The 27,976-nt window shown below is 39.8% G+C and overlaps 1 protein-coding gene across 13 annotated transcripts; it reads right to left on the bottom strand.

Annotated features, from left to right (window-relative positions):
• Positions 1-102: 102 nt before the first annotated feature.
• prom1b (prominin 1 b) lies at positions 103-27,946 on the bottom strand. Of its 13 annotated transcripts, XR_014874419.1 has the most exons (30): positions 27,353-27,946; positions 17,688-17,749; positions 16,878-16,904; positions 16,576-16,781; positions 14,453-14,573; positions 14,292-14,355; positions 14,103-14,192; positions 13,733-13,756; positions 13,289-13,506; positions 13,122-13,196; positions 12,953-13,016; positions 12,717-12,725; positions 12,442-12,601; positions 12,078-12,230; positions 11,577-11,700; positions 11,354-11,457; positions 11,137-11,221; positions 10,900-11,046; positions 10,472-10,543; positions 9,896-9,988; positions 9,179-9,196; positions 8,934-8,987; positions 8,740-8,820; positions 7,941-8,009; positions 7,623-7,712; positions 4,082-4,197; positions 3,567-3,920; positions 3,199-3,355; positions 2,295-2,329; positions 103-2,209 (listed from the first exon to the last, which is right to left on the bottom strand). XR_014874419.1 is itself a non-coding variant. In XM_085161872.1 (28 exons), the coding sequence occupies exons 1-27, from the start codon at positions 27,621-27,623 to the stop codon at positions 2,308-2,310; spliced, it is 2,619 nt and encodes an 872-aa protein (XP_085017998.1). In that variant the 5' UTR covers positions 27,624-27,946; the 3' UTR covers positions 103-2,209; positions 2,295-2,307. The 13 variants fall into 13 exon arrangements, 4 of the variants coding, with proteins under 4 accessions (XP_085017998.1, XP_085017994.1, XP_085017995.1 ...); XR_014874415.1 differs by lacking the exon at positions 3,567-3,920; XR_014874418.1 differs by lacking the exon at positions 12,717-12,725 and having other exon boundaries at positions 12,442-12,598; positions 12,941-13,016.
• Positions 27,947-27,976: the final 30 nt, after the last annotated feature.

Consider the following 27,976-nt stretch of genomic DNA (forward strand, 5'->3'; position numbering starts at 1 on the left):
TAAGTCATTTTTTAAAGGTTTTGCACACAATAAAACATTTCCTTTATATTTAGAAACGTGCGATTTATGAACCATGTTTATGCAATAAAAAACAGACGACACTGGATTTGAGTTTTTATTTAGAGATTTGCATCCTCACCACAAGCCCAGTTGTGTTTTTCAGACCTTTAATATTGCAGAGGCTTCTGGGAATTTTATTCGACAACACAAGCAACAGGCCCTCATTAACATTCTCGTGAAACATGATATTTTGTGTCATCGCTCCTTAAATCCTGTTAAAACAGCGCTTACCAAAACTTTTGAAGCTGATCAAACAAGTTGACAGCCTACATACAGTTTTTATGAACAAACAACAACATAAACAGGAACTTAATTAAATTTAGTTAAATAAAAGCTGATTCAATAGAATAAGCACATGTGTGTATTTAATAGCTTGTAACACTTTGTAGTAAACTGCGCAGTCTTCATGTTTCAAGGATGTACTGAGCCAAGCTGCCGCTTTGCTGCTTAAATGAATAATTCAATACCTTTTTCGCTTTTGTCTTGAGTTAGTTGAGAATATTAGCACTTCTGCTCTGTGAGGTTAACTGAGATTTGGACAGAAAGTGTGGAAACAGCTCAAAACATGTCTAAAGTCTGCTGTGACACATAAATGCTTAGAAAAGACACAAACTCTCACTGAATGTAAGCTTATTCAACTCTTTGGTCAAAAACACAGCTGCACAGCTGTTTGGTAGATTCCCATGAGAGATGTGATCTGTGTCAGTTTCACCTGAAGCACCAGGAGCTGTGTGCTTTTGTTTCCTGGTGATATATATGGGTGGCTACTTAATGAAGTTTTCTGCAGCCTAAATCAAAGCTGGATTACTTGTCCTTGTTTCAACATTTATTCATAAATCTGATCTGTTCAGCTGTTCGGTTTGTGTATTATTTCAGCTAATCCACTTCTATGAAGGATGACATGTACACTACATGCTTGGCTGCAGAGTTCTTGAATTTTCACAATGTGATGTGCTTAGACTGAGCAAAGCAAGTTTTGCACTTACTGGAAAAGACGATCCACCGTTTGACCACCATCGTCTTTCTAGCTGCCGAGTTTTACAAATAACCAAAAACTGCGGATCCTCTGACCGCACAAAGTATATCGACAAATTCAAATTCTTTTATATTTTAAAACGAGATATGATGACACATGGGCGGGTCTGACTGAAACTGCACGCTCACTGGCTACCAACTTACCAATCGCAAGCCAGTGAGCAGATCCTGGATAATCCTTCTTTCTGAAACATAACGTGACCAAGATTTACAAAATGGACTTAACTTGTTAGTCAGTATTAACCCAAAATAAGTGACAGAGCCCATGAACTCAGCAGAGACTTCTGTAGTGTTTTTAGCCACAGGTGTGGCCCCCTGGTGGTTTATAAAAACAATGCAGCTTCTTTGTTGACTTCACTTTTCATACCTGGAAGCTACATCCATGTTTTATACTGTGTGAGTGACATCATGGCCACCAGTGACCATACTCTGATGATAACTCTGTTACCTAGCAATGGCATTTTCCCCCTATTGGCTGAACTGTGTTGGTGGTTCCTCCCTTTTTTACTTTTGCCAATTTGGGCACTATTGAGAGTGCACGTAGCACAAGTGTTAGCTTGTTTTTCTCTTCGTCTTTTTGCTTTCCAGCTGCTTGAATTTCACATAAACTTCTCATCTAACCCTCTGAAAGAAAGCGAGTAGCTACTTTTTTTTTTCAAATTGTCAAACGATTCCTTAAATAAACACCTGCTAAGTGCAACCTGTTTGATGCAAATTATGTCAGCTATATTACAAATATTCACAGAGAAAAAGAAAGCTATTACTACAAAACCTACTTACATGTTATAAAACAAAGTTTAACAAAAAATATATAAAACTTTCAAAAGACTTGAAAGTGTAAAAACTGTACACTTGTGTTGCCTTGTTTAAAACTGATCATGTAAGTACAAATTGATTCTCTATGCAGCTAAATATGCAGCTGTTGCTGTACATAATAAAATGGTAAAGGAGTCGAGAAAACACTTCATAGGATTTTGCTGGCATTAGTGGTTTTGTCAAATGGCCTGAAGGACTACTGAAAGACGCCTTCATCCCAGAGTTCATGATTGTTCTTCCCTTTTGTCCTTGGAAGTGTTAAAAGATCTGAATCGGAAGCCTAAACAGCCCGGTGATCCTGGAAAAGAAGAAAGCTTTAAGAAAAATAAAGTGCACTAAGAGTCAGGTATGAAATATGTGAAGAGATACAGATGAGCGCTTACCACAAAGGGAAGATCAGTTCCAGTTCTCCTGTCCACTGTGGAGTGAAAAGAAAAGGTAATGTTTTATGTTAATGACTGGAACATCAAATCATCAGGAAGAGCAGCTGGAGCTGTTGCGACACCTTGTGACTGTTACTGTCATTGCTATTATTATAAGTTGCAGGGTGAGGATGATGGGTTTTTTTTTTTTTAAACCACATAGTAGATGATTATAAAAATCAAATGATTTCCTGTGGTCCACACAATGGGAATCACTTCCACAAATCTTTGAAGATTGGAGGGTAAACATGTACACAGGTATACAGGAATTATATTCATTTGTCTATAGCTGAAATATGTAAGAGTTACACACAGAATAATATTTATTAATTTATTTTCCTGTGAGGTTTTCACCTGCACACATTCAAAGCCAGGACTTGTGTTTTGGGGCCTTTACTGTTATTTCACAACTGGTGGGGAAAACATGAGTTTTCCAACATTTTTGTAGTGTTTGAAAACAGTTTTGGGTGCTCTGTTATTCAGAAGGAAACACAAATCAAGCATGCAGAGTACGTGCGTTCGTGACTCCTTCCAGCATTAGGTTTCTTCTGTTTTGTCCTGTTGAGGCTCATTTTCCTTTAACTGGAGAACACAACAGCTTCATCCTGTGCAGCTTTGACTGAACACTGCATATATCCAAGGATGAAAACTGATCTAATTGAGGCACAATCTGGATGCCTGACACGTGGCAGTATCATGTGGATATAAGCAGTTACCTCCATCACAGAAAACTTCATTTCAGTGGGCTCTGATGTTTGAATGCAGTGATGGATGAAGGATGAAGAAGAGGGAAGTCAGGAAAAAGAAGGATGTTTTTGTCAGAGTGAAATCAGCGGGGTGATGGTGGGATGCTGGATGGTCTTACATGGCTGGTTGTTAGCGTAGCTGTAAGGGTTAGTGGAGTCATCAGTGATCATCAATACCTCATCAGCAGGGAGAGAGTTCCAGTGGGTCACCAGACTGAGTAGCTCGGGGGGGCAGAGGCCCGAGGGAACCGAGTCAGGGTGTCACAATAGGGAGAGCTGAATGCACGCACGCACGCATGCACGCACGCACGCACACACACACACACACACACACACACACACACACACACACACACACACACACACAGGGAATTCTTTATATCTCTATATGTGGTAAATAAAAATTTACGCTGACAGGACTCCAAATATCCCTCCACCAATTAACACTCCAGCATGCAAGTCAAATTTAGCTCCACGCGGCTCGTACCTGATGGCAAGGTTTCCATGGATATCACACACCTGTTCACCGTGATTACCTGTATTGCCATACTGCAAGAGAAGAACGAGGGGAGGGGCAGATGAGAAAGGGGAAGACTCCTGTGAAAGTGACAGGGATGGAGTGATCCACAGAGAGCGACGCTCGCATCGGAAAGAAAGAGAGCGCGAGCAGTGATGGGAAAGTCCATGTTAGGAGCTCGTGATTTCAAAAGAAAGAGTGAAAAAGCTCAAGAGATTCGAAGCTGAACAGTCCCGTTCCAAAAAGCGAGTAAGTGTGTGGGAGAAGATGAGAAAGTGCGTGAATTATCGATGTTAAAGTGCAACAAGCCATGGGTAAGAGGAGCTGGAGTGAGCGGATACAACACAAGGAGAAAATACGAGGAGAATCCGTGTCCGTGAAAAGGAATAATGGACAGAGAAAAGGAAAGAAAATTATTAATGAATTTGGCTTTGATTTACATCAGAAAAAAACCCAGGAGGATAACGAGGAAGGTTTGGACTCACTCTTCAAAGACGTCCTCTGTGTCCATCCTTCTGTAATACTTGGCCAGTTTGACAGAGAAGACGATGCTGGGGATGAGCAGGACGCAGCAGCTGCCGAGACCAAACCAGAATGTGTTCTGGAAAAGAAAAGTACCAGTAATCACATCTTATTAGATTTCATTCATTGCTGTTACTTTAAACACTGAACTCTCCGGAGTAGATTTTTAGTGCTAAAACATTGTCAAAAAGATTTCAAATCTTGATATTAATGTGGGTATAATAAGAACTCATATTTGGTACAAAGACTGTACCTGTTTCTCTGTACCTGACGAAAGTTGCAGAGACTGAAACATTGCAATTGAATAAAAATAATGTTAAGCGGGACATTGTGTGGAGGTTATAATAAGATAACGAAACCACTATTTTACTGATTATTATCATTTATGGTCCACCTGCTTCATATTATTCTAACATTATTGTAACACAATACAGTCCTGTGAAAAACTAAGTACACCCTTTCAGTCCATAACTTGTAGAACCATCTTCAGCATCAATAACTTGATACTTTTCCTGTATGAATTTATTGGGAATTTTGGCCCGATAACACAGGGCTCTGTGTGAGAAGTTTGAGTCCAGCTTTATCTGTCACACAGATGGAGTGGAAGTGGAAGATGCCCAGTTCCCGTGTCTCCAAAACAAACCCACTTCATCATCCATCCTCCGCCGTTATGAGGTGTTTGTGCTGCTGTTTGGTTTTCATCAAATGTGGTGCTGTGCATTAAATACTTCACTTTGATCTCAGGAGTCCAGAGGACATTGTTCCAGAAGTCTTGTGGTTTGTTCAGATGTTACTTTGCAAACCTCATCGTGCTGCCATGATCATTTTAGGGGTAAGAGGTTTTGTCCTGCAACCCTTCCTAAGGAAGTCATACTTACTCAGTCTTTTTCTAATCTGAATATTATGAACTGAGGCCTTTAGAGTCTGAGATGTAGCTCTTGGATTACTTTCAGTCCTTCTGAGCCTGACTTGAGTGTGAGTTTGCTGGGACATCCATTCCTGAGAGATTGCGGCATTGTGTTAACACACATCTGAATATCCAGATGTGTGTTAACACAACACCTGTAACATCTAGACCAACAAACTACCAAAATGTCCGCCTCGTAATGATCTTCAGACTTGCTGATGATCAATGAATCAAGTGATTAACAGTGAGTAGCAGCATCTGGCGGCATCTGGCCTTAATTCCTATTGAAGAAGTAAGGGTGTATTTAATTTTTTTAGGGCTGTAGAGAGTCCCATAAAAACTTGTTTACCTCAGAAATGTACTGATGTACAAGTTTAAAGTAGACTAATAGAGTAATTGTAAATGCTTGAGCTAAGGTACTTGTTAATATGCAACAACTCTTAAATCAGGGGACTTTTTATTTGCAATCATCACTGAATGAAATGTCAGGACTGTGACTTTTAAAGACATAATAACATCATGGACCAATGAATGAATAATAAATATACTTGTTGTAGTACTGCTAATGTCACACGTTTTTGCAGCTGAATTTCACGAACAGAAGCCTAAAAAATGTGTGCACCGTGCACACAGACACACACCCATGCACACACAAAGCACATCTAAATGTACAGTAGCTGCAGGCAGTGCATACATTAAAATCCTGTTTATATTGCTCACAGTCTTTGCCCTGTTTGGGCTCATTAAACTCTCAGGAAGTTGCATGCTTGATATACAGCAAGTATAAAAACATAAACCTTTATAACTCCTCACTCCTCTGGAGTGAAAACACTGAGGAATCCATGTGTGTGTGTAAATCCCCGGCCCAGACACAAAACAGGCTTTATTTAATCTCAGTGTTTGGTACATTAAGGTACATGCACTGTGCAAACAGCTGGGAAAATACTCAGCACACATCCACACATACAGTGGGGCAAAAAAGTATTTAGTCAGCCACCAATTGTGCAAGTTCCCCCACTTAAAATGATGACAGAGGTCAGTAATTTGCACCAGAGGTACACTTCAACTGTGAGAGACAGAATGTGAAAAAAAAATCCATGAATTCACATGGTAGGATTTGTAAAGAATTTATTCGTAAATCAGGGTGGAAAATAAGTATTTGGTCAATAACAAAAATACAACTCAATACTTTGTAACATAACCTTTGTTGGCAATAACAGAGGTCAAACGTTTACTATAGGTCTTTACCAGGTTTGCACACACAGTAGCTGGTATTTTGGCCCATTCCTCCATGCAGATCTTCTCAAGAGCAGTGATGTTTTGGGGCTGTCGCCGAGCAACACGGACTTTCAACTCCCGCCACAGATTTTCTATGGGGTTGAGGTCTGGAGACTGGCTAGGCCACTCCAGGACTTTCAAATGCTTCTTACGGAGCCACTCCTTTGTTGCCCGGGCGGTGTGTTTTGGATCATTGTCATGTTGGAAGACCCAGCCTCGTTTCATCTTCAAAGTTCTCACTGATGGAAGGAGGTTTTGGCTCAAAATCTCACGATACTTGGCCCCATTCATTCTGTCCTTAACACGGATCAGTCGTCCTGTCCCCTTGGCAGAAAAACAGCCCCATAGCATGATGTTTCCACCCCCATGCTTCACAGTAGGTATGGTGTTCTTGGGATGCAACTCAGTATTCTTCTTCCTCCAAACACGACGAGTTGAGTTTATACCAAAAAGTTCTACTTTGGTTTCATCTGACCACATGACATTCTCCCAATCCTCTGCTGTATCATCCATGTGCTCTCTGGCAAACTTCAGACGGGCCTGGACATGCACTGGCTTCAGCAGCGGAACACATCTGGCACTGCGGGATTTGATTCCCTGCCGTTGTAGTGTGTTACTGATGGTGACCTTTGTTACTTTGGTCCCAGCTCTCTGCAGGTCATTCACCAGGTCCCCCCGTGTGGTTCTGGGATCTTTGCTCACCGTTCTCATGATCATTTTGACCCCACGGGATGAGATCTTGCGTGGAGCCCCAGATCGAGGGAGATTATCAGTGGTCTTGTATGTCTTCCCTTTTCTGATGATTGCTCCCACAGTTGATTTTTTCACACCAAGCTGCTTGCCTATTGTAGATTCACTCTTCCCAGTCTGGTGCAGGTCTACAATTCTTTTCCTGGTGTCCTTCGAAAGCTCTTTGGTCTTGGCCATGGCGGAGTTTGGAGTCTGACTGGTTGAGGCTGTGGACAGGTGTCTTTTATACAGATGATGAGGTCAAACAGGTGCCATTCATACAGGTAACGAGTGGGGGACAGAAAAGCTTCTTACAGAAGACGTTACAGGTCTGTGAGAGCCAGGGATTTTCCTTGTTTGAGGTGACCAAATACTTATTTTCCACCCTGATTTACGAATAAATTCTTTACAAATCCTACCATGTGAATTCATGGATTTTTTTTTTCACATTCTGTCTCTCACAGTTGAAGTGTACCTCTGGTGCAAATTACTGACCTCTGTCATCATTTTAAGTGGGGGAACTTGCACAATCGGTGGCTGACTAAATACTTTTTTGCCCCACTGTACAGGTAACCACAATGACATCTTACCAGTGAGTCGATTATGAAGCTGCATCCTACTATTTCCATACTGTCCACAATGTTGCTGATGGGTTTACACTGGGCCACCTCTGCAGTTAGCTGTAGGATAAAAACACACATGCTGGCTGATCTCTCTTCAGAATCCACATTTATTCATTAACTTCAAGTTAAACCAGCAGTTCTTAAACCATACTAAAACTTAAACACTAAAACTAAATTAAACAATGACTCAGATAATCAGAAGAGGCAGAGGAAGGATTTACTATACTGCAAATTTTGTACAAAGACACTGAAGAAAACAACAGAGAATAATGGCAGAGTACTCACAGAGTTTTTAACCCATTCTGTGTACTGTTTGAAGTATCCCACCAAGCTCTGCACATACGCCTTTGTTTCCTACAACCACAAAAATGAAAAACACTTATGAGTACTCACTATCATCACGATTGAGATTTCAAGCTCTGGAGTTCGTTTCCCTGTTGGATCAAGATTAGCTCTTTATAAACTTTTCTTTAAAATGTAACCTGTTTTGAGCACTACGATAATGACGTTCTTGGCCAGTGAATTAAGTTTGGATTGCAAACACAAAAAATATTTATAATAATGTAATCAGTCTGCTTACAATGGGACTCTAATAAGCCACAGAAAAACAAGTCGTCTTTATTCTGAGGCAACACGTTTGCTACCAGAGAACAAAATCACAACACCAGTCGCCTCAGAGCCCTTATGATTATAAAGCAAAGACCCTACAATGACAGACGGAATATCACAACAATCATACAACCCCTCTATGAGCAAGCATTTGGCAACAGTGGGAAGTAAAAACTCCCTTTTAACAGGAAGAAATCTCCAGAAGAATCAGAGGGGGGGGATGAGGGGAAAGAAAAGAGAAAAAAAGGAGACCATAAGGACACAAAGACAAAATGCACATTTTGGGACAATTTAATGATGTGAGTGTTGGTGTAAAAACCCCTGAGAGAAGACAGGAGTGGAGCACAATGCCCAGTGCATCATGGGAAGTTTGCAGCCTGTTGTGGCATGCTTAAAGAGCTTTTTGCTGTGTGTTCAACATTTATCTTTTGATGCTCCATGTCACCATGTTATGTTGAAGCCCTGATCGATGTACCTGCTTCACCACGTGGGAGGCATTATGAGTGAGGAGGTACTCTGCTGCATCAATGGCGCTCAGCACATTTGTGACTTTGACCTCAGAGAGAAAAAAAAGCAAAAGAAATTAGTTCACGAAATGTGGATAGGTTGCTAAGGAAATAGCTGTTTACACTGCTATCTGTGGTCTATTACAATAGTTTTAGTATTTACTGGCAGGTCGTTGGATGTCTTCTGCAGCTGTTTGATACTCTGGTGCAGCGTACTCTGTGTGAGAAGATTAAAGCACAAGCAGTCACACGGTGAAACAGACACACGCACAACTCCCTTCTTATTTACAGATATACATTCATCACATCACGCCACCGCTGTCACAACATGAAGGACGTTGCTAAGACAACACACACAAAAAAGAAAATAAATCACTGTCACAGTGCTGCACATCAACAGCAGCTTACCCGTGCTCTGACATATTTCTGTCACCACATTATGAAAGAAAAGAACAAAAAGAAGGAACACTGAGGAACAGAGCAAAAAACAGACCATGTAGATGTGTTTTGTCCCTGAAGACATTCTCTGTTCATTAAGATTACGTAATTACTACTATTTCCCTATTAAATAATGGTAAAAAAAAAAAAGAAAGAAAAAGCTTAGCTGTAATGCTACACGTTTGCCTCATTCAGTATGTGCAGATGTGCAAATCCTCCCTAGGCCACTTGCCACCAGCTTTCCTTTGCTAGGCCAACTCACAGGTTCTCCTTCTATGTGGGGTGAGACGCTGCTGAAATACGTGCTGTTGTTTTTTACATGAGAGTCACTGCTTCATACTAACTCAAATACTATTATCTTCACCTCCTTAACCCTGTGGGTATCTGTTTTTGGCTCAACCACTGACAGTTTGTTTCATTAATGGGATCAAAATGATTTTAATTTTACCCAAAACTGGGTAAAAAATTAAAGTTTTTTGTTGTGATGCCTGAAATAAAAAAGCCTCAATTCAAAATCCTCTGTTCATCTAGGACACTGCTAAAGAAAAATAAACAGGTGATCTTCATTGTCTTGGTAGCTGAATATATAAAATAAGACCTCTACCTATCTGCTTATCCAAGCTATGAGAAATAAGTGTTGAACTGTTAATAGTGCTGTTTGTATTTGTGCTGTGGTTAGTTAATTACCATTGCTTGCTCCAGTGGCACCACCTGTTCTCGGTGAATGAATCTAATGCTGCTGGCATGGCCTCTCAGTGCGTTCTCCAGAGCACCACGTGGCTGTAAACAAACACAGTTTTAAGGATACAATATGTTATTACAGATGTATATTGTTTAGGTTCCCATGAAAATGTAGAATAGATTTTGAGTCTTTAACGTAACTGAGAACAAATATTTTGTCATTGTTTTATTATAAGTTTCACTACAAGGGCACATGCAAAGTCAAGTACTGCCAGAGATGTGCCATCCTTCATGAAGATGAAATTAAAAAATCCACTTTTAATCAGATCATTTAGACAGATGTGAAGATTCACTTTAGGTCTGTGGTGAGAACCTGACTAATTCAGCAGCTCAAGTGTTCATAATTTTAACCAACTGTGACATCGTGGCTAATAGTTTTTCACCATATAGGCCTGTTTTGGAGCCATAAGAGAGCAATAGTGGGACCTCTGACTGCCACTGCTCTACAAAAGGCTGTAACCGTGCATGCGTACAATGTGTTGATGCTGATCTACAACACATGTGCAGACATTAATGACTCACCAGCTGGTCAGCCTGACCCTCCAGGTCACTACAGAAGGACAGCAGATCTATTAGAGTGACTCCTTTATTTACCTATAAACCAGGAATTCACACATGAAAGATGGTTAGTATAAAAGGTTTTCGTTAAGGTTTGTTTGGGGGTGGGGGTATTTTTATTAGGGATAGCTTTTAAAGTTGCAGAATCACTGTTTCAAATTAAATGCATTTTATTTATGCATATTAACAAAACTGGGAGATGTTATGATTGTATTCAGAATATTTTACATTAAACAAGAAAAATAAAATTAGCAGAATGATGGAAATAATTTTTACTGAGTGTATGCGCATGTAAGTGGAGTGAAAGGCTTTTTGTGCACAGATATAAAGGAAGTAAACAGTGTGCATCGTGCCATTCAACATAAACACAACCACAGATGCACACAGCTCACCTCAGTGAGATAAACCTGAAAGTCAATCTGTCCAATTCCAGAGTTGGCAAAGTTGATGAGGTTGTCTCTGCCAGCCTGCTCCAGCAGCGTGATGCCCTGCAGGTCCACCTGCACACTATCAAACACTTTGGCCAGGTCCCTGTTGTACTATTGTGAAACACGTGTAGAGTCAAACTACCATTCACCTTCTGCCATCAATGCACCTGTAATGGTGGCATACAGTAACATAGCTCTTACCACTGTTCTGTTGAGGAAGGAGTTAATGTTGAACATGGTCTCCAACTGCAGAGCGTGATACAGACCGTTGTTGTCATAGCACTCCCTGTGAGACAAAACCATGATCATCACAAACACAGTGCTGTGATGTTTTCTGCTTATCTGCAGGAAATGAGTTTCTTACAAAAACAACTAGAAAAATGGATTCAGTACTTTTTTGTGATAACTTAAATGTTACCTGTACATGCCGCCTAGAGTTAAGTCAATATTTGGATTCTGGAAAAGCATCCCAGGAAGGAAGTTCCTCTTTTCAGGATGGACCAGGAACGGCGTATCAATGATCTACAGACACACACACACAGTTTAAGAAAGCAGTGTTGTCCATTTTACGGCTCAGATAAAAGGTGAAAATAATAAAATCTCCAGCAGAATAAAAATAAAAGACAAAAGAGAGTTAACACCTTAAACAGTTGTCTGTTAGCCAGAGGTTCACATATCAGCTTTTCCACGTTGCCCCCGACAACAAACAGGGTGGTAACGATGACCATCAGCACCCAGGCAAAGATAAATGAGAAGCCAACACCACTGCAAGAGTAAAAAACAGACTCTGAGAGACAAAAATAATATTTTTGCTGTTATTTCCCACCATATATCACAAGAGATAATCCCGTAAGGGTCCACTTTTGATAAAACCAGTATTAATGTGAGGAAACTCTCTGAACTTGAGACGTTTCTATAATTATTTCATGTATTTACTGTTAAATTTAATCTTATTTGAAGAACACTATTGTGAGACTTCACTTTTTGTAAAGTAAACCTTTACTCAGTGTTTATAATGCTTCCTTTGTTATATGACTGTAAGCTAAATGGATCACAGCCACTTTTACAGTTTGAACTCCACCCTGAAAAAAAGATCCCTGAGTGATGCCTTCAGGTGAGTGAGAGTTGTGATGGAAACCTACGCCATCAGCAGGTTTCCCCCAGTGTTCGACAGGCAGCCGCGGGTGGTCGGGCTAGCTTGCTTGTCGTAGCCACAGTTACCACACAGCAGGCCGAGGATGTTAAAAGCCATCACCAAGACGACCATGCAGAGCACCGCCACGCAGGCGATCCACCTGAAGGTTAGACAGAGAGGTTTACCCACTTTAACCTAATTCATTGTAACCTAGAGTGAGATTATTTCTCACAAGCTGTTCAACTAGTTTGGTTCTTTTTATTTATTTTTTAAAAGCAGTGAGAAGGACCATGTGTTATAACTAGAGCTGAACCTTAACAGTCTTGTTTCCATCTATGACTTAATAGATTTTTAAAGAGAAACACACAAACCTGTAAAAATCCATCTGATCGATTTGGGGGTAATAGGACTCAATAGCTTTGTGTCTTTCATTTAGGAAAATGGTGAAATTTGCCAGAGAAGCTTCCACAGGGAACATCTTGGAGAAGCCGGTGATCTCTGCACCGATCTTATCCAGCATCCCCTTTACTCCTACAAACACAATTGCAACAATAAATAAGTCAGACAGAAATAAACTGGAAGGCTGGGGGTTTTAAGGTGAAGTGAAAAAGGGATAATGTGTCTGACACAGAAGAGAAAAACTTACGAGGCAGAGCTGCAGTTTCATCATCCACAAGTATGCAGACAAAGATGAAAGAAGAACATGAAACACTTTATACTCACTCTTATCTCATTTACAAAACAGAGCTCTAGCTCTCTCTCTCACACACACACACACACACACACACACACACACACACACACACACACACACACACACACACACACACACACACACACACACACACACACACACACACACACACACACACACACACGTACCTGCAACAATGTTTTTTGTTTGCTCTTTAACCAGTCTTGGTGTGTCGTTAAAGGATGCGTAACCCTGTTGGTGAACAGAATAAGAGAAAAGAAAGATGGCAGGTGAGACAAAAAGTTTTAGTATGGACAAGATGATGATGATGATGATGAGTGAGAGACGGCCACTAACCTTTTGTACAATGTTGCTGAAATCTGTTTTCAGGACAGTATTGACATTGGCCAAGGCATGATTAACATCTGGGATCTGACAGACAGAAAAAAGAAGCAGAGTAAACCTGGGGATATTTCTCACGGTTAAAATGTTCCAGTATTAGATGGCATATTGCTTCTTATCACCTTGGAGAAGTCAGCATTGATTCCCAGCTGGGACAGTGTGGAGCGGATGGTGCTACAGGTATGCGACACTGCTCCGTTCGTGCAGGCGGGGTCGGACAGGGTGTTGGACAGAGAGGCACGCTCTCCTGACAGGCTGGCCTGAAGCTTCCCCACCCCGTCCTGCAGCACCTCCAAGGACGAGCTGACGTTCTCCAGGGCCTCTTTGGTCTCCCGCATGGCTACAAACAACAAGAAATATGACACACAGTGAAACTATTTTTTCTTGAGACAACAGCGTGCTGGGCTTTTTTACACTGACCACAGAGGCACAACCCACAGAGGAAAACTATAACAAAAAACTGTTTCCAACTTAACACAAAGGTTCAGAATCACCATCTGCTTCTAACACTTTTGCAGACACAGCCACGAACACTGCACCACTGAGTCCCACTCAGCTCACTTTACCTTTGATGGCACTCTCAACTTTTGCTTTAGACAAAAGAAAATGTGAGAGAATCATAGAGGGGAAAAAAGAAAGAAAAAGAAATGAAAATAAAATGGTGAGGACTTTTCCTTAAAGACTGTCTTTAGTATTAAACCCACAAGAGAAGTTGTGGCATTTAAATGGCAGTCATTAGATGTAACCGTAGCAACTACTTAAAAAACTCCTGATTTTATTAGAAACTTAAATTTGCTATAAAATTTAAAATTATATGTGTATTACAGTACATCTTTTAAAAGAACAACTGAGATTTGTTTAAGAACTTGCACACTGGTTTGTGAGTCTCCGTCCAAGTTGTGTAATCTCAACGGGAGGTTTATACGGAGACGTTACCTCCTGCCATACGCAGGGCGGTGTCCAGCGAAGGAATCACTGATTTCTGCAGCTGAATGTGGATCCTACCCCCCAGCAAAGGGCCAATGTCTGTGAGGAAGCAGAGAAAGGTCAGAAAGTTCAGCACAGTTATGTAAAGTGAGAGATATCAGACAAACACTGTGTGCAAACATGCAGGGTCAAGCTTACTGTCGAGGTCTGACAGGACTTTATTCTTGGCTGTGGTGTACTGGGCTGTCAGGTAATCGACTTGCTGCAGCAGGAGACGCACAGTATTAATAGATATTGGTTATGTTATATTATTGGCTTTTGTTTTTTCAAAAATAAACAGGGTTATTGTGAGGACATACTGCAGGCGTGTTGTTAGCGAACGTCTTCAGGTCTCTCATGTTGGTGTTAATGAGCCGCCGAGTGCTTTTGACCTGTGAGCTGATGTTGTGGTTTGCGGCGAGAGCAATGAGAACACCCACACTGAAAAACACATGCAGGATCGATTAGGAGAAGAGCAGTGCAGTGACCACACTTTAACAGCAGAGAGCAGCACAGCTACATAATGGGGACTCCTGCATTATGAGTTTTAATTCTTGCTCACTGAAGATTCAACTCTGCCCTCCACAGTTAGTGATGTAAGAAAAACTGTACTGCTGAGTGTACAAGCTAAACATGCAAAGTGAAGCTAAGCATTAGGATTATGTGGTTAGAATTCACTTTGATTCACTGCAAAAACACCTTATTAGTTTTACAGTAGTGATATTTTACACTTTCTGTACGAACAAAAACAATGTAGAAACAGTAAAAAACACAAATCAACAAAAGCAACCAACTGGTTATATTGTGCTTTGGATGTGAGCATGCACATTTGTGCTGTGAAAGGACTCATTCAGATGGCGAGGCCTCTCATGGTCAGCCAAGTAATATCGGTAACACATAACTGTCCTTCACATTTAAATCAAATTTCAGTGGGCTTGCCTCTTCCACACAGCAGGTACTCCGCATGCTCTCTGCATATGAGCAAATTAAGTTATTGGAGTTTTTTTTTTTTTTACCCCACATAAAGGCAAGCATTTTTCATATGTGAAAAATTATACGTGTAAATCTGTGGCGCCAACATTGACCTGCTGAGATCTGTTCATTATTACAAGGGTTGTTAACTTTTTGGTCAGACTGCTTTCAGGAGCATTTTTGTTCATAATTTTAAGTCGTAACTTGCTTGTAGGTTGTAATCTATTTGAGAAAACAGATAACTTGTGTAAAGTTTTGGGTTCATATGCAGTGAAGAAAGCTATCCAAACCTACCTGGCACCATGTAATTTGACCCCTAAGCCTAATAACTGGTTGTGCCACCTTTGGCAGCAAGAGCTGCAATCAAGTGTTTGTGATAAATGGCAATGGGTCTTACACATCACTGTGGAGGAATTTGGCCCACCCTTCTTTATTTAATTGTTTGATTTGGTCACATCTGAGGATTTTCAAGCATGAATGGCCTCTTATATGATTTTTGAGTCATTCAGAGGTGAGCTTGCTGGCAGGGATGGGAATCGAGAACCAGTTCTGTACAAGAACCGGTTCCCAGTAGTCAAATTCTTTGGAATTGTTAGTCTGTTAGCCTATCAATACCATTTATCGGTTTCAGTTGCAGTTCAATAATTTCCGTTTGTGTGCCGGAGATGGAAGATAGTGGTACAGTCTACAGCCTGGATATAGGCATTACATTTAGTTTTAGTACACAAAAGGACAAGAGCACGATGGTAAAGTGGAAACTGCATCCAGGTCAGAACAAAACGCATTATGCTGCCAACACAACTTCGGCTTGACTTTCTTTAGATTGTGGTATGATGTGTTGCTTTTTCAGATTTTTTAATCTACTTCACTTTGTCAGACAGATTCTGTTTATTTCTATTTAACCTCTATTTATGCAGGTAGTCCTATTGAGACTCAATGTCTCATTTACAAAAGAGACCTGTTTCTGACAAACATATTAAAATTACAACAATAAATTAAAATTGTCTAATGTTTACACAGTTTTATCAAAAACAGGTGCTTTAAACAAGTGTTTAAATGATTTCATGATTCAGCAGGTCTGGCAATAATCATAGCTGGAAATGACTAATGAAATTATACTCAAATGTGATTAATTGGAGCAAAGGGGGTAATGATTTTTTCGCATAGGGCCAGGTAGGTTTGGATAGCTTTTTCCCTTAAAAATTGAAAGAATCATTTAAAATCTGCATTTTGTGTTTATTCTGGTTACTGTGATAATTTTTAATCATCAAAATGTCTTTGATGATCTGAAGTGTGGATGTGTGACAAATATGCAAAAATAACAAATCACCACAGAAGGTGAAATCTTACAGGTACTTCGCGATACAGAAATCAAAGCAGAGGAGAACCAGTGTCATTAAAATCATCCTCATTTTGGAGTATAGCAGACTGATAATGATAAAAACTGTGAAGAAGAGGAATGACGACTCACATGATGAAGATGGTTGTAGCAACCAGCGAGGCGGTATAGAAACCTCTGTGACAGTCTGCATTTTTCCTCTGTCTCTGATGCATCTCCCCTCCACAGTTATCACAGCATCGACACATGCAGAAGCACATAGCTATGATGGGGATAAAGACCACAAACACGACGCCGAAGGTTGCACATATGAGAAATCCGGACTCGTACTGGATCCACTGCGGGAGGAGAGCATTCACCCAGTTATCAATCTGCTCTCTGCCCTTTACTTTCGACAGAGATATGCAGTGAAAGCTGTGTTGAGAGGAGTTTACCTGCAGCAACAAGACGACGTTTTCTGGCTGGAGCACCAAACCAGATGTGGAGGTGTGCAGAAATCACACAAGCATGAACAAAAAGAAGACATCCAAACCAGGTCAATGTGACAACAGAGGGATTAAAAAAAGGAGAATCCTCATTTCTAAATGAATAAAGTTTTTCATGATGTGACACAGTCACTTCGTGGTTCTTGCTGTGAAGTGATATTTTAATTTCATCAAAATTATCCAAACATAAAAGTAATAAACTTTAAAGTGAGACACAAAACATGTTTTTTTCATACACTGGTCAATTGTTTTGTGTAAGTATAAAATTAGATAGTGCTTCTTTTAAAGATTTAAATTAAATAAATTAAATTTAAATTATACTTCACAGTGACGTGTCATCTACTAGTAATTTGTGAGCAGTGTGCCCCCAATACAACTGCAAAAACCTGCAAGTACACAATTTCGAAACTCAATGGTCTAACATCCATTCAAAATATGTTACTGTATCAGAAGAGCATGTGGGGGTTCTGTGGAGGGTAATTGGGGTGGCTGTAGCTCGGGAGGTAGAGAAGGTCATCTATTAATTGGTGGTTGGATCCCAGGCTGCTCTTGTCTGCATACCTCAGCATCCTTGGGCAAGATACTGAACCCTGATCCATTCATCAGGGAAAAGTTATAAAGCACTTTAGTGTAAAAGACAAGTGCTTGTATGAATGAGGCATGTTTTATAAAGTGCTCTCAGTATTCAGGTAGAACAGAAAAGCACTATAAAAGAACCAGTTCATTACCATTTGCCAGTAATTTTAACACTTAACATACCTTTCTCCATTCCTCTATTTTGATTCCACCCATGTTTTGCTGAATGACTTTGACAATGAGATCTGCAAAAAAAAAAAGAACACACACATACAGACGAGTGCTTACATACAGAAAAACTGCCGCACAGTGTAGATGCTGTGTTTCAGTGATTTACAGACAGGTACGTGATTACAAGCAAAGTTGGAGAGGGTAAAAAAGAATCCATTTATGTGCTCACAAGCAGACAACGCGGATTACGTGGGATCGTTTTTTAATTTCCGAGGAGAGAACGGCACTGAGACCGTGTTTTAGTGTTTTTAACGGGAGCTGTTTGAATTGTGTAGTTTGTCACCAGTGACTTCAGTTCAGTCCAGCTGTCTGTGTTTACTGTATATAGGTCAGCCAGCGCTAAGCCTACCTGCACTGTGACTCACAGCAGTGTTACTCAGCATGTAAAAGATGATTACGATATGCTTCTATGGACACAAGCTCACACATACATATTACATGTATGCCTATTTGACAGCATTAAAAGCAGGATATCTGTGCCACGTATAGGCCAGGCCTTTCTTGTAGGCCAGGCCACATCCAAACGTTCCAACACACTCACGTCAAAATACTGTATTTGAAAACTCAGCAGAGGTTATTTGAAGTTGTACAATTAAATGACTTTACAGCGTTTGTTTGCCAGATTTCTCACATTAAATCAGTAGTTCACAATTTCTTTTTTCGGGTCGCACTTCAAAAAGATACAAATGTCGTTTACACACATTATTTAACTCAAACACTCAAACGGCATTATTATAGTTTTGCATTTTTCTTATTAGTTTTTATTTCTGTTTAAAGTTTTTGTTTCCAGACAGTCTCCAGAGTGGGTTTAGTTTGTATTCTTTTCAGTGTAGGGTTTAGTCTTTAATTATTCTAATATGACAGGTGATTGTTATGGGCAACCTATTAGACATACAGAGTACAATAGAAAACAAAACAACACTTTATGAAAGCAGCTGACTCTCAGTCGTCTAGAGATCTCAAATCTCGGTAGACATTTGCATCTGGGCCTTGTTCGGCATGCTGTGCTGATACATTTCAATCACATAGTAGCTCATGATGCAGTACAACTCCCAGGCAACCCTAATATGTGAAGTACAGAAGGAAAGTTATGTTTTTCTAGTATTGCACAAACTAATGAGAATTAAAATCTACTGAGAAGTGAATGAGTCCTGTAAACAGTCATATCTCGTTTCACTAAAATCTGACCAGTACTCTAGGAGGAGTGGTTCTTGTGAAAATGGTGAAAAGCTCCTAGGAAACAACAAAAATACGATCTTGAGCATAATTTGGGTGAAGACTCATTAAGTGATTAAAAAAAAATCGGACTAAAAATCAGTCCTTGTGCCGGGTGGGCTGAAACTAAAAGCGAGAGCATTTCCACTACTTTTACTTTGTTGTTAGTGCACAACACTGTTTGCTATTTTTACCAGAAAAATCTAGTTTTTATTTTAGTTAACAAAAAGCATTTTTTAAAGAAAACTATAATAACGTCAACATAATGTTGGCAAAGTTGTTTATTTTCCCAAAAAGAAAAAGTATTCAACTTATTTCCAATCATTTTATAGATGTACCTTTTCCCTTTTTTTCTGTCTTTTAACTTAATATTATCTCACAGCAGAGCTTCTCGGATTAGTACCGTGTCATGTGCCACTGCACACAACAGGCAGATGGAGACCAGTTTAGCAAATAGATGTCTCTCTCTCTCACACGCACACGCACACACACACACACACACACACGCACACGCACACAGATTCTGGTTCCAGCTTCTGCTTGCACACCTGCTGATCATCAGGTGAGGTGATAAAGTGCACTTCACAGTGTCTACATGGTTTTTAACCTTCTGTTTGTATAAACATTTAATTTCTCCTTTTTTCCGGTGGAAAGTGTGCAGTAATGTCTGTTTTCATAGCAGATTTAATTGATCACATGTCAGAAAATTACTTTTGTGAGTCTGAGGCGGTTTCTTTACACGGAGAATTACACACACACACAAAAAAAGCAGCAAATCCATCCACATCAGAGAATGTTTAACATTTCGTGCTGGAAATTTTTGACAGAGTTAATTATGAATCAACAAATCAATTAGCTACCTTATCCTAGATCTTGTATTGAGTACTATCAAAACAAAGGAACAGATCTTCCAGATTACTGAACAGAACACTTTGTTTTTTGTGTTTTAATTTATTTTTTGATGCATTTATTTTTGTTGACTGGCAACAAAGTGTCTTTTTCTTCTTGCATTTTCAGACTTCCTGAACATTTCTGCTCAGTCAAACAAAAGTAACAGTGATGTGTGCTTTTCTTTTGTAACCACACAGATAATCCTCTCAGTACCCAATACTGTGTTTCTGCTCGTGGTGGGAGGGGACTCACATTTCTGTTTCTCTAATCTCTGTGAAAATGCTGCTAACACTGACCGGCCTGTCACAAAGTGTGAAGACATCGTTACTGGTTAACTCTGCAGATGCAGCATATGAGCACCTCACAGTAGGGTCAGTGCCACCTGCTGTTGCTCAGCTACTTAGTTAGCATTAGCCACTGAGGGCAGTTAAGCTTACACAGCTTAGTTCAGTGACCCAGTATAGGAGCTACCTACGGGAAATGAAAGGAAGAGAAGGGATAAACAAGCATCAGACTTATACCTAAAAGGATGAACAGACCACTGCCCAACATGATCTCATACAACCTCAGTAGTCCCCGAGGAAAACAACTCTTTTTTTATTTTTTTAAAATGAGCAAATATAAATAGAAAAATTACCATTTTCTTGCTTTTACTGTCTTGTGAGAGAAGCTTTTGATTGGTTTTAGTGTAGTTAGTAAATATTTTGTTTTTAATTAAAGACATTTCAATAAATCCCAGCCTGGCCTGAGTGTTTTTCTTACATATACTATACCTTTACTATAAAGGCAGTTGTGCATCAGAACTGCAAGAAATACACAGGTAAGATCCAAAACAAATTATAATAAAAATAAAAATCTAAAAATAACCCCTCTAGTTAGCTAATCTGATCTACAAATCAGAATTTACAACCATCTTACTGTAATCTGTAAATGTAGGTAAACACAATCCTCTACACTGACCTGCTCTGAGAGATTACTGGAAGATGTGGGCAAAACCTTATGCAACCCAACCACCACCTCTGATGCTTTTAGGAGACATTTGCATGCATGAATCATACACTTAACGACTATATTAGTCAGTTTCTATTCATAAGTGTTTGCCTTTGTGTTGCAGTTAACAAAATAATAGACTCACCATTTTGTATGAAAGGTTTTTTTATTTTTGATCAGAAGGTTTTTAAATTTAGCCATCTAAAGCAATCCAAGCTCGTCAAGCAGTTGTTAGTATTATATACTTTTGCTTTGGTGAATAAGACGACTATAGTGGAAATCTGCAATAAGAAATGTAATCAGTCCCAACCATGTTTTCTTGTCTTTTCCTCCAAGATTTATCATCCGACTCCTTCATCCTGACCAATCCCCACTTTAGGAACAGCTGCTTCCAATATTAGCAGCTACCAAGAGCGAACATATAGACAGACGCTGGCTTGATTCAATTTCTTTTCCTTTTGAATTCCTGAAATTCAAAAGTGCTCATTTACTGCATATAAGTGCATCAGTGCCTGGGTTGCAATGGAAAAGGTGTCGCTATCGTGATATAAGATCTTCCAAAAACAGAGAACTTTTGTTACTTTCAATAAATGATGGGTTTTAATGAGTGTTACACAATCCATTAAGCGCTGTACTTCATGTCAGCATGAGACACTAAAGGAAGTCAGAGCCAACTGTTTGCTACAGCAAAACTACTAAGAGGATTATGTGCCATGTCTTTTTATGCTTTTGTACAACACACTCAGACCTGTTTCAGATTCACATTTGAAGAGATGAGAAATGAAGACAAAGAATTTGAATTTCAAATGTATTACTCAACATTTCCTTGATGAATTCAATTATCAAGTGAAATTGTGAATAAAAGCTGGTTTCCTCCCACAGATCAAAGACTTGCATTGGTGATTATAAACTGGCCATAGGTGTGAATCATCACATTAATGGTTGTCAGTCTCTGTGTGTATGCTAGCCCTTCAAAAGGCTTGTTCTAAAGGTTGCTTCTTGTGTTACAGAATTAGATGAGAAGTCAAGAAAATGGATGGCCTTAAAAGAAAAGTTAAAAACAAAGCTAATTTATTTAAATAGTTGTCGATATCCAGCTGCCCAAACATTCAAAGATAAGAACATCAGCTAATATTCACAAACACGGTGCTTGGAAATAATTAATTTTGTTAATATACATAAAGAGGCGTACAAAAACTGCAGAAAATGTGCCTAACGTCTCAGATGCTAAAATGCAGGATTTTAAATAATTTCATTCTCCAAAATGTGCAAGTTCCTCTTCAGAGTGATCTAATTTAAGACACTTGGTAAACATTCCCACAACCAATCACAGTAATTAAGGCAAGCAGACAAACACCAGGACTATGACCCACTTTCGGTATTTGTGTGTGCACACGCCTGTGCATGTATTTACCCAAAGTTGTGAGTGTGTGTGTGTGACAATGCCATCTGCAGCAGTGGTAGCAGGACAGTGTTAGCATTAGCCTGTGGATGCTAATCCTCTAATCCAGCCTGTGTGTATCAGAGGGATAAGACGCTGCCTCCACACTCAGTGAAAGAGCCCAAAATGCTTCTTCACTGTTAGTGGAAAAAGGGATGAGTGAGTCCCAGAGGAAACCCAGTGTCAGGAAATGCTGATACCCCGCTGAACCTAAGCACACATGTTTTATTCTCTGCTAACACTCATATGCAAACAGTTCTGCTGGAATCGCCAAAAATAAATGAAATTTACAAAGTGAGGGGATTTATGGGGATTTGGACACAGTCTGATAACTGTGCCACATTACACTGATTAACTCTTTACTGATTAATTTTCAATGTTCTGACAGACCTGACAAATCTCATCTTTAACACTGCAGCCGAACACAAACTTGCCACCTCTGCAACAACTAACGATGACCGCATCTAAGCTGAGCACATAAGCATGCACTGCAGCACAACAGAAAACACGGACACATAGAGTTTAGTGCAGGACTCCATGGAACAATGTAAACTTACTCAAAAAGTTGTCAACTGCTCTGAACGGAGGCGAAGAACAAGCAGGCAGCAGGAGGAAGTGAATCAGTGAATCAGATTGCCAATAAATCAAATTAATTCAGCTGCCTCACTCAGTGAACAGACTGATTACCCCACACAGTTGAAAAATACTTTTGGCATTCTTTTCAGTTGTTATACAGTTAGTTATACAATGTTTACCACACCTCTTACTCTTTGAATTCAGTTTTTTCAGTCCCATTGCTGTATCACGATGCATTCATACCCAGATTGATTCCCACCCCTTGCTTTCCTGGCAATTCTCACTTTGGAAAAATATATGGAAATACTTGCCAGTATTTTATTTTAAAAAATTAAACGTATAAGCTTTACAGATACTACTACTAATAATTCATTTTTTCAAATAACTTTAAACTCAGATCACATGTGGTGTTTCTTTTGACCACACAGCAGATGTGCTTCAAACACAAAAAGGTGTTTGCATGTGGAAAGACCACAAAACACTACACACCTGTATTACTTCAACTTTAACGTCATGACACATCCAAGTATGTGAAAAACACGTTTCTCAGATGAACATAAATTGTCATGTTTATTAGGACTTTATTTTGTTTAGGACAAACTTTTTCAGCCTCTCGGCACATTATTTTTATTACTTCCTTCTATTAGTACATGAAAAAAATATACAAAAGGCTAATGAAATTAGCCTGGTTCATAACTTATGTTAAAAGCAATTTATCTGAATGTAGGGATCGATAATACCAAAAATTAGACTACCCTCAACTAACCCACATGGGAGTAAAGCTATCAGTATCTCTCAAGTCCATAGAAATGTAAAAAAAATAAAAATCAATAAAATCAATAAAATGTATTTTAAAGTTCTTTTATGTTTTGTCTCTCTTTTGATTTGTAAAAACTAATATCGTTCAAATTTCAGTGAAGGAAGATGGAAGGGATTCTGGAATTCAAGCAACACTACTGGATTATTTATTTATAATATTACAATTAATATAACCATATTATAATTTTTTCACATTTTTAGGTTTAAATATCAAGGTTATCTGCATATTATGACATCACTTAATATGTTTTTTAAGGATGAAGGAAGATGCAATTATTCAATTATCGTTTCTTATGAGAAAATATTTCGTGGAGGCTTAAAAATATGTGTTTTATTGAACCTTCTCTTGATTTAGGGATTATAGCAGCTTTGCAACCACCAGAAACAAACACATGCACTGGTCACTACCTCAGAGGATCAGGATGTGTAAAGCATTTACAGTGGGTAAAATTATTGAACACATCGGTAAATTTCTAAGTAAATATATTTCTAAAGGTGATATTGACATGAAATGATCACCTAATGTCGGTAACGGCCCATCCAATCCACACATGCAAGGAAATCAAGCTGTAGATGTCTATAAATTAAGTTACATGTAATAATGAGAAACAACACAGGAAAAAGTGTTTACTGAAATGTATTTAATACTTCGTACTAAACCCTTTGTTGGTGATCACAGATTCACGATGTATAGAGAAACTAGCCGCATGCATTGCTCGGGTGTGATTCTAGCCAGTTCTTCCCTACAGCCACTCCTCAAATCCTGGAGGTTTTGTGGACCCATTCTATGAACTCTGAGATTTACTTGTTTCTATAGATTGGCTGGGTCATTCTAGTAGCTTTGTTTTCTTCCTCTGAAACCAGCTGGGAGTTTCATGGCTGTGTTTGTGACCATTGCTTCCTGAAATGTTCTTTCAAATGTCCTGAAATGTCATTTCATCTTCATCATCCTGGTAGACGGAAGCAGATTTTTATCAAGAATGTCTCATCACATTTTTCCATTCATCCTTCTTTCAATTAGATGAAGTGTGCTAGTGCCATTGGCTGGAAAACGGCCATACACTGTGATACTCCCACCTCCAAACGTCACTGTTGGTATGGCGTTTCTGGGGTGATACGCACTGCCTTTTGACCTCTGAACATTGTGTATTATGGCCTCCAGTGATATCAATCGTAGTCTAATCTGACCAGACTATACTCTCCCAGTATTTTACAGGCTTGTCTAAATGTTGTTCTGCATACATGCTTCAGCATGCCTTTTCTTTGCCAATGGAGTATTGCAAGGTGAGTGTGCATACAGGCCATGGCAGTCAAGTGCATTACTTATTGCTTTCCTTGAAACAATTGTACCTGCTGATTCCAGGTCTTTTTGTAGCTCTCCACAAGTGGTCCTTGGCTCATAGACAACTCTTCTGATATTTGTTTTCACTCTTCTGTCCCAAATCTTGCAAAGAGTAGCTGGTCATGGCAATTTCATAGTGAAATTATGTTCTTTTCACTTCCTGATTACGGCCCCAACAGTGCTCACTGAGAAGGCTCATTAGTTTTACCCATAATGACATATGTCTTGTATGATACCTTAGTAATGAGACAGATTTTTATGGGCCTTCAGATAGGATTGAACCAGGTGATATTAAGTGGCCAATCAATATCATTTATGTAAGTACTGACAAATTTCAGCTGGTGCAATGACTTTTGTCTTTTTCTCTGTCATTTCTCATTATTACACATAATTAATGTATGTCTGTGGTTTGATTTCATTGCATGTGTGGGCTGGATGTGTTGTTACAGACATCTTGTGAGAATTTCCTTTAGAAATATATTTACGTGTTTAATCATTTTCCCCTACTGTAAGCTTGAAATTGGAAGCTTTAGAAGCAAATGAACAAAACATATATATGGCACCTTCTTCTGATTTAATGTTCATAACAGTTTTGCTTGATAGTGTTGCATTCACCACAAATGAACACATGCACCTGCCACTGTCTACAAGGCTCAGGTCGTGTAAAGCATTTATACATATATGTACAGAGAGATGATGTGGCACCCAGGTGGGCTACCTGTGTGTGTGTGATAGTGAGTCATACTGGAATGGAATAGCAGCATATGGTGCAGCGGATTAAGGTATTATGCTGTGATGCAGGTGACTGGGAAAGCTTCCCTTAATCGCAGATCTGCTAATTGATTAGCCAGCCAGGGGCCCTAACCCTGGACACCGAAATGGCAGCAACTTAAAACCTTCAATCCAATTGCTGTGTGTCATCCACCAACGTAACCACCCATAGTTGCACATACATACAACACATAAACAAACTGTTTTAATGGGATGTGATCACTGGATTACTGGCCTTCATCACAAAGACAACAGAGCAACATACATTGTTTTTATTGATCCTGTGATCACCTATGAATCACCTGGAGCATGGGCTTGCAGGAGATCATTCATGACTTATGACAGCTATGGATCCCTTTAAGCTGCTCAACAATCGCATATCATCACGGCATACCACCCCCCTTTTTTTTGGGGGGGGGGGGGGCAGCAGTGTTAAAATTAGATAATGATGACATGGCACAGGTTTACCTCTGGGTTTAAGGTTACACACACAGCAGCACAGCACAAATAACTCGTGCCACAGCAGCCTTGTTGAGGTTATTACTGTTTATTTGGACTTTGCCATTTGGTTTATGACGTACAACAGTCCAGTCAGGTCCCCAACCTCTAAGCCAAGTCAGTGATTTGTGAGCTGCCTGACGTTCAATGCCTCAAAACAGATCATGGCATCAGTATGGGCGGTGAGGAGAATCAAAGTCTAAAAATAAATGTCTTTGTTTAATCAGGATATATATATATTTTTAGATTCTCACATTAATCATAGCTTGTGTGGACCCAGACCTTTAAATGAAAAAACAATGGTCCACTTTTTTTCTTTTTTACTTACTTGCTTTAATATTGAAATGCATATCAATATTTTTATTTCATGTAAAAATATATGTTTAATATAGCTGTATCTATTTATAATGAATTTTTTTTTATGTGGTTGAATTTACCCAATCAGAAAACATTTATTTGATTTTCAAATGGATAAAAATAGAAAAATCCACAGACACCTATTAAGTAAGGTTATGCAAACTAATTAGCTTATTCATATGCAGACTAATAGAGTTTCATCCCTGAAAGCCTGCTTTAAGCCAAGAGAAACCCTGCATACACACATTCTCAATTGTACACTTTTCCACAACAATTGCACATTTAGTGCACACAATAAAGTATCTCTCTGTCTCATCTGTGATTGTGACGTGCCTTTAAAAATCCTGTGATTACACTGACAAGTAATGCACTTCTTACTTAAATGTACTGTGCACTTGTATTTCATATATAGACAGATATGCATAAACATATGTATACTGAGCATCTGTACAGCAGCATCTGGATGACAAGTAAGGTTGAGTCAAGTTTGTGGTCATAACGAGTTCTGCTGCTGTAAATAACAGATAATAAACCGGGTGCTAAAAATACTTGCTGAACTTTCTCCTCAGGTAGCCTAATTAAATGTGATTGGTCGCACCTGTTCGAGCCGCACTAACGTTGAAGTTGAACTAGGCTACGCGTTACAAGCGGTGGTACACCGTAAAGACAACGTCCTGGGAATAGGAAACACGAGTGGGGAGGTGTCGGTAATCTCACCTTTGGGAAAGGGGTTCGGCTGAAGGATGTAGAGAAACGCGTGGACCATATGGAAGAGGATCCCCATGCTCCCTGGCTCGTAATAAGCGTGGGTGTCGTAAACCGCCGCGGGTACAAACCCAAAATCCAGCGGCTCCACCGGCGGAGGTGAGCGCTCTCTGCGGGAGTCCGACCGGACCTCAGCCGGTACCGCACCCCTCTCATCCGCCTGCTGCTCGCTGCCTGTGGCCCCCCAGCAGAGCAGCAGCACGAGCCAGCGTGTCCACAGCATGGCTCCCCAAGGTCCTACTCGGTTTCCAAAAAAAAAAAAGTATGAGGGGGAGAAGAAACACAAAACTGGAGGGAGAAGGGTGGGTGACACCTGTCCCTCCTGGTGTTTTTTTTTTTTTTTTTTTTTTATCCCCACACCGCAAAAACAACCGTCCTAAGGAAAAGTTTTAAAAACAACATCCAATGGTCGCAGGAGTAGCAGCCGTTAGCTACGGGTTTCCCGGTACGGAGTCATCACCGACATCTTCCCGGGGCTCCGGCGGCCGAAGACGAGCGCTCACACACTCTCACCGGCTTCATCCTGCGAGCAAGCAGCCTAATCTCGCGTGCACGTAAAAGGCTCGAGCACGCTCG

This window comes from Neolamprologus multifasciatus, chromosome 6 (assembly GCF_963576455.1).
Source record: "Neolamprologus multifasciatus chromosome 6, fNeoMul1.2, whole genome shotgun sequence".
In the NCBI taxonomy this organism is placed as follows: domain Eukaryota; kingdom Metazoa; phylum Chordata; class Actinopteri; order Cichliformes; family Cichlidae; genus Neolamprologus; species Neolamprologus multifasciatus.

Coding starts and splice junctions, on each gene's coding strand:
- prom1b (XM_085161872.1), bottom strand. CDS start 27,623: ATGCTGTGGACACGCTGGCTCGTGCTGCTGCTCTGCTGGGGGGCCACA. Junction 13,017..13,121: donor TCAGCAACATTGTACAAAAG/GTTAGTGGCCGT, acceptor GTTCACCAACAG/GGTTACGCATCCTTTAACGA. Junction 10,544..10,899: donor TTCAGGTTTATCTCACTGAG/GTGAGCTGTGTG, acceptor CCTGGTTTATAG/GTAAATAAAGGAGTCACTCT.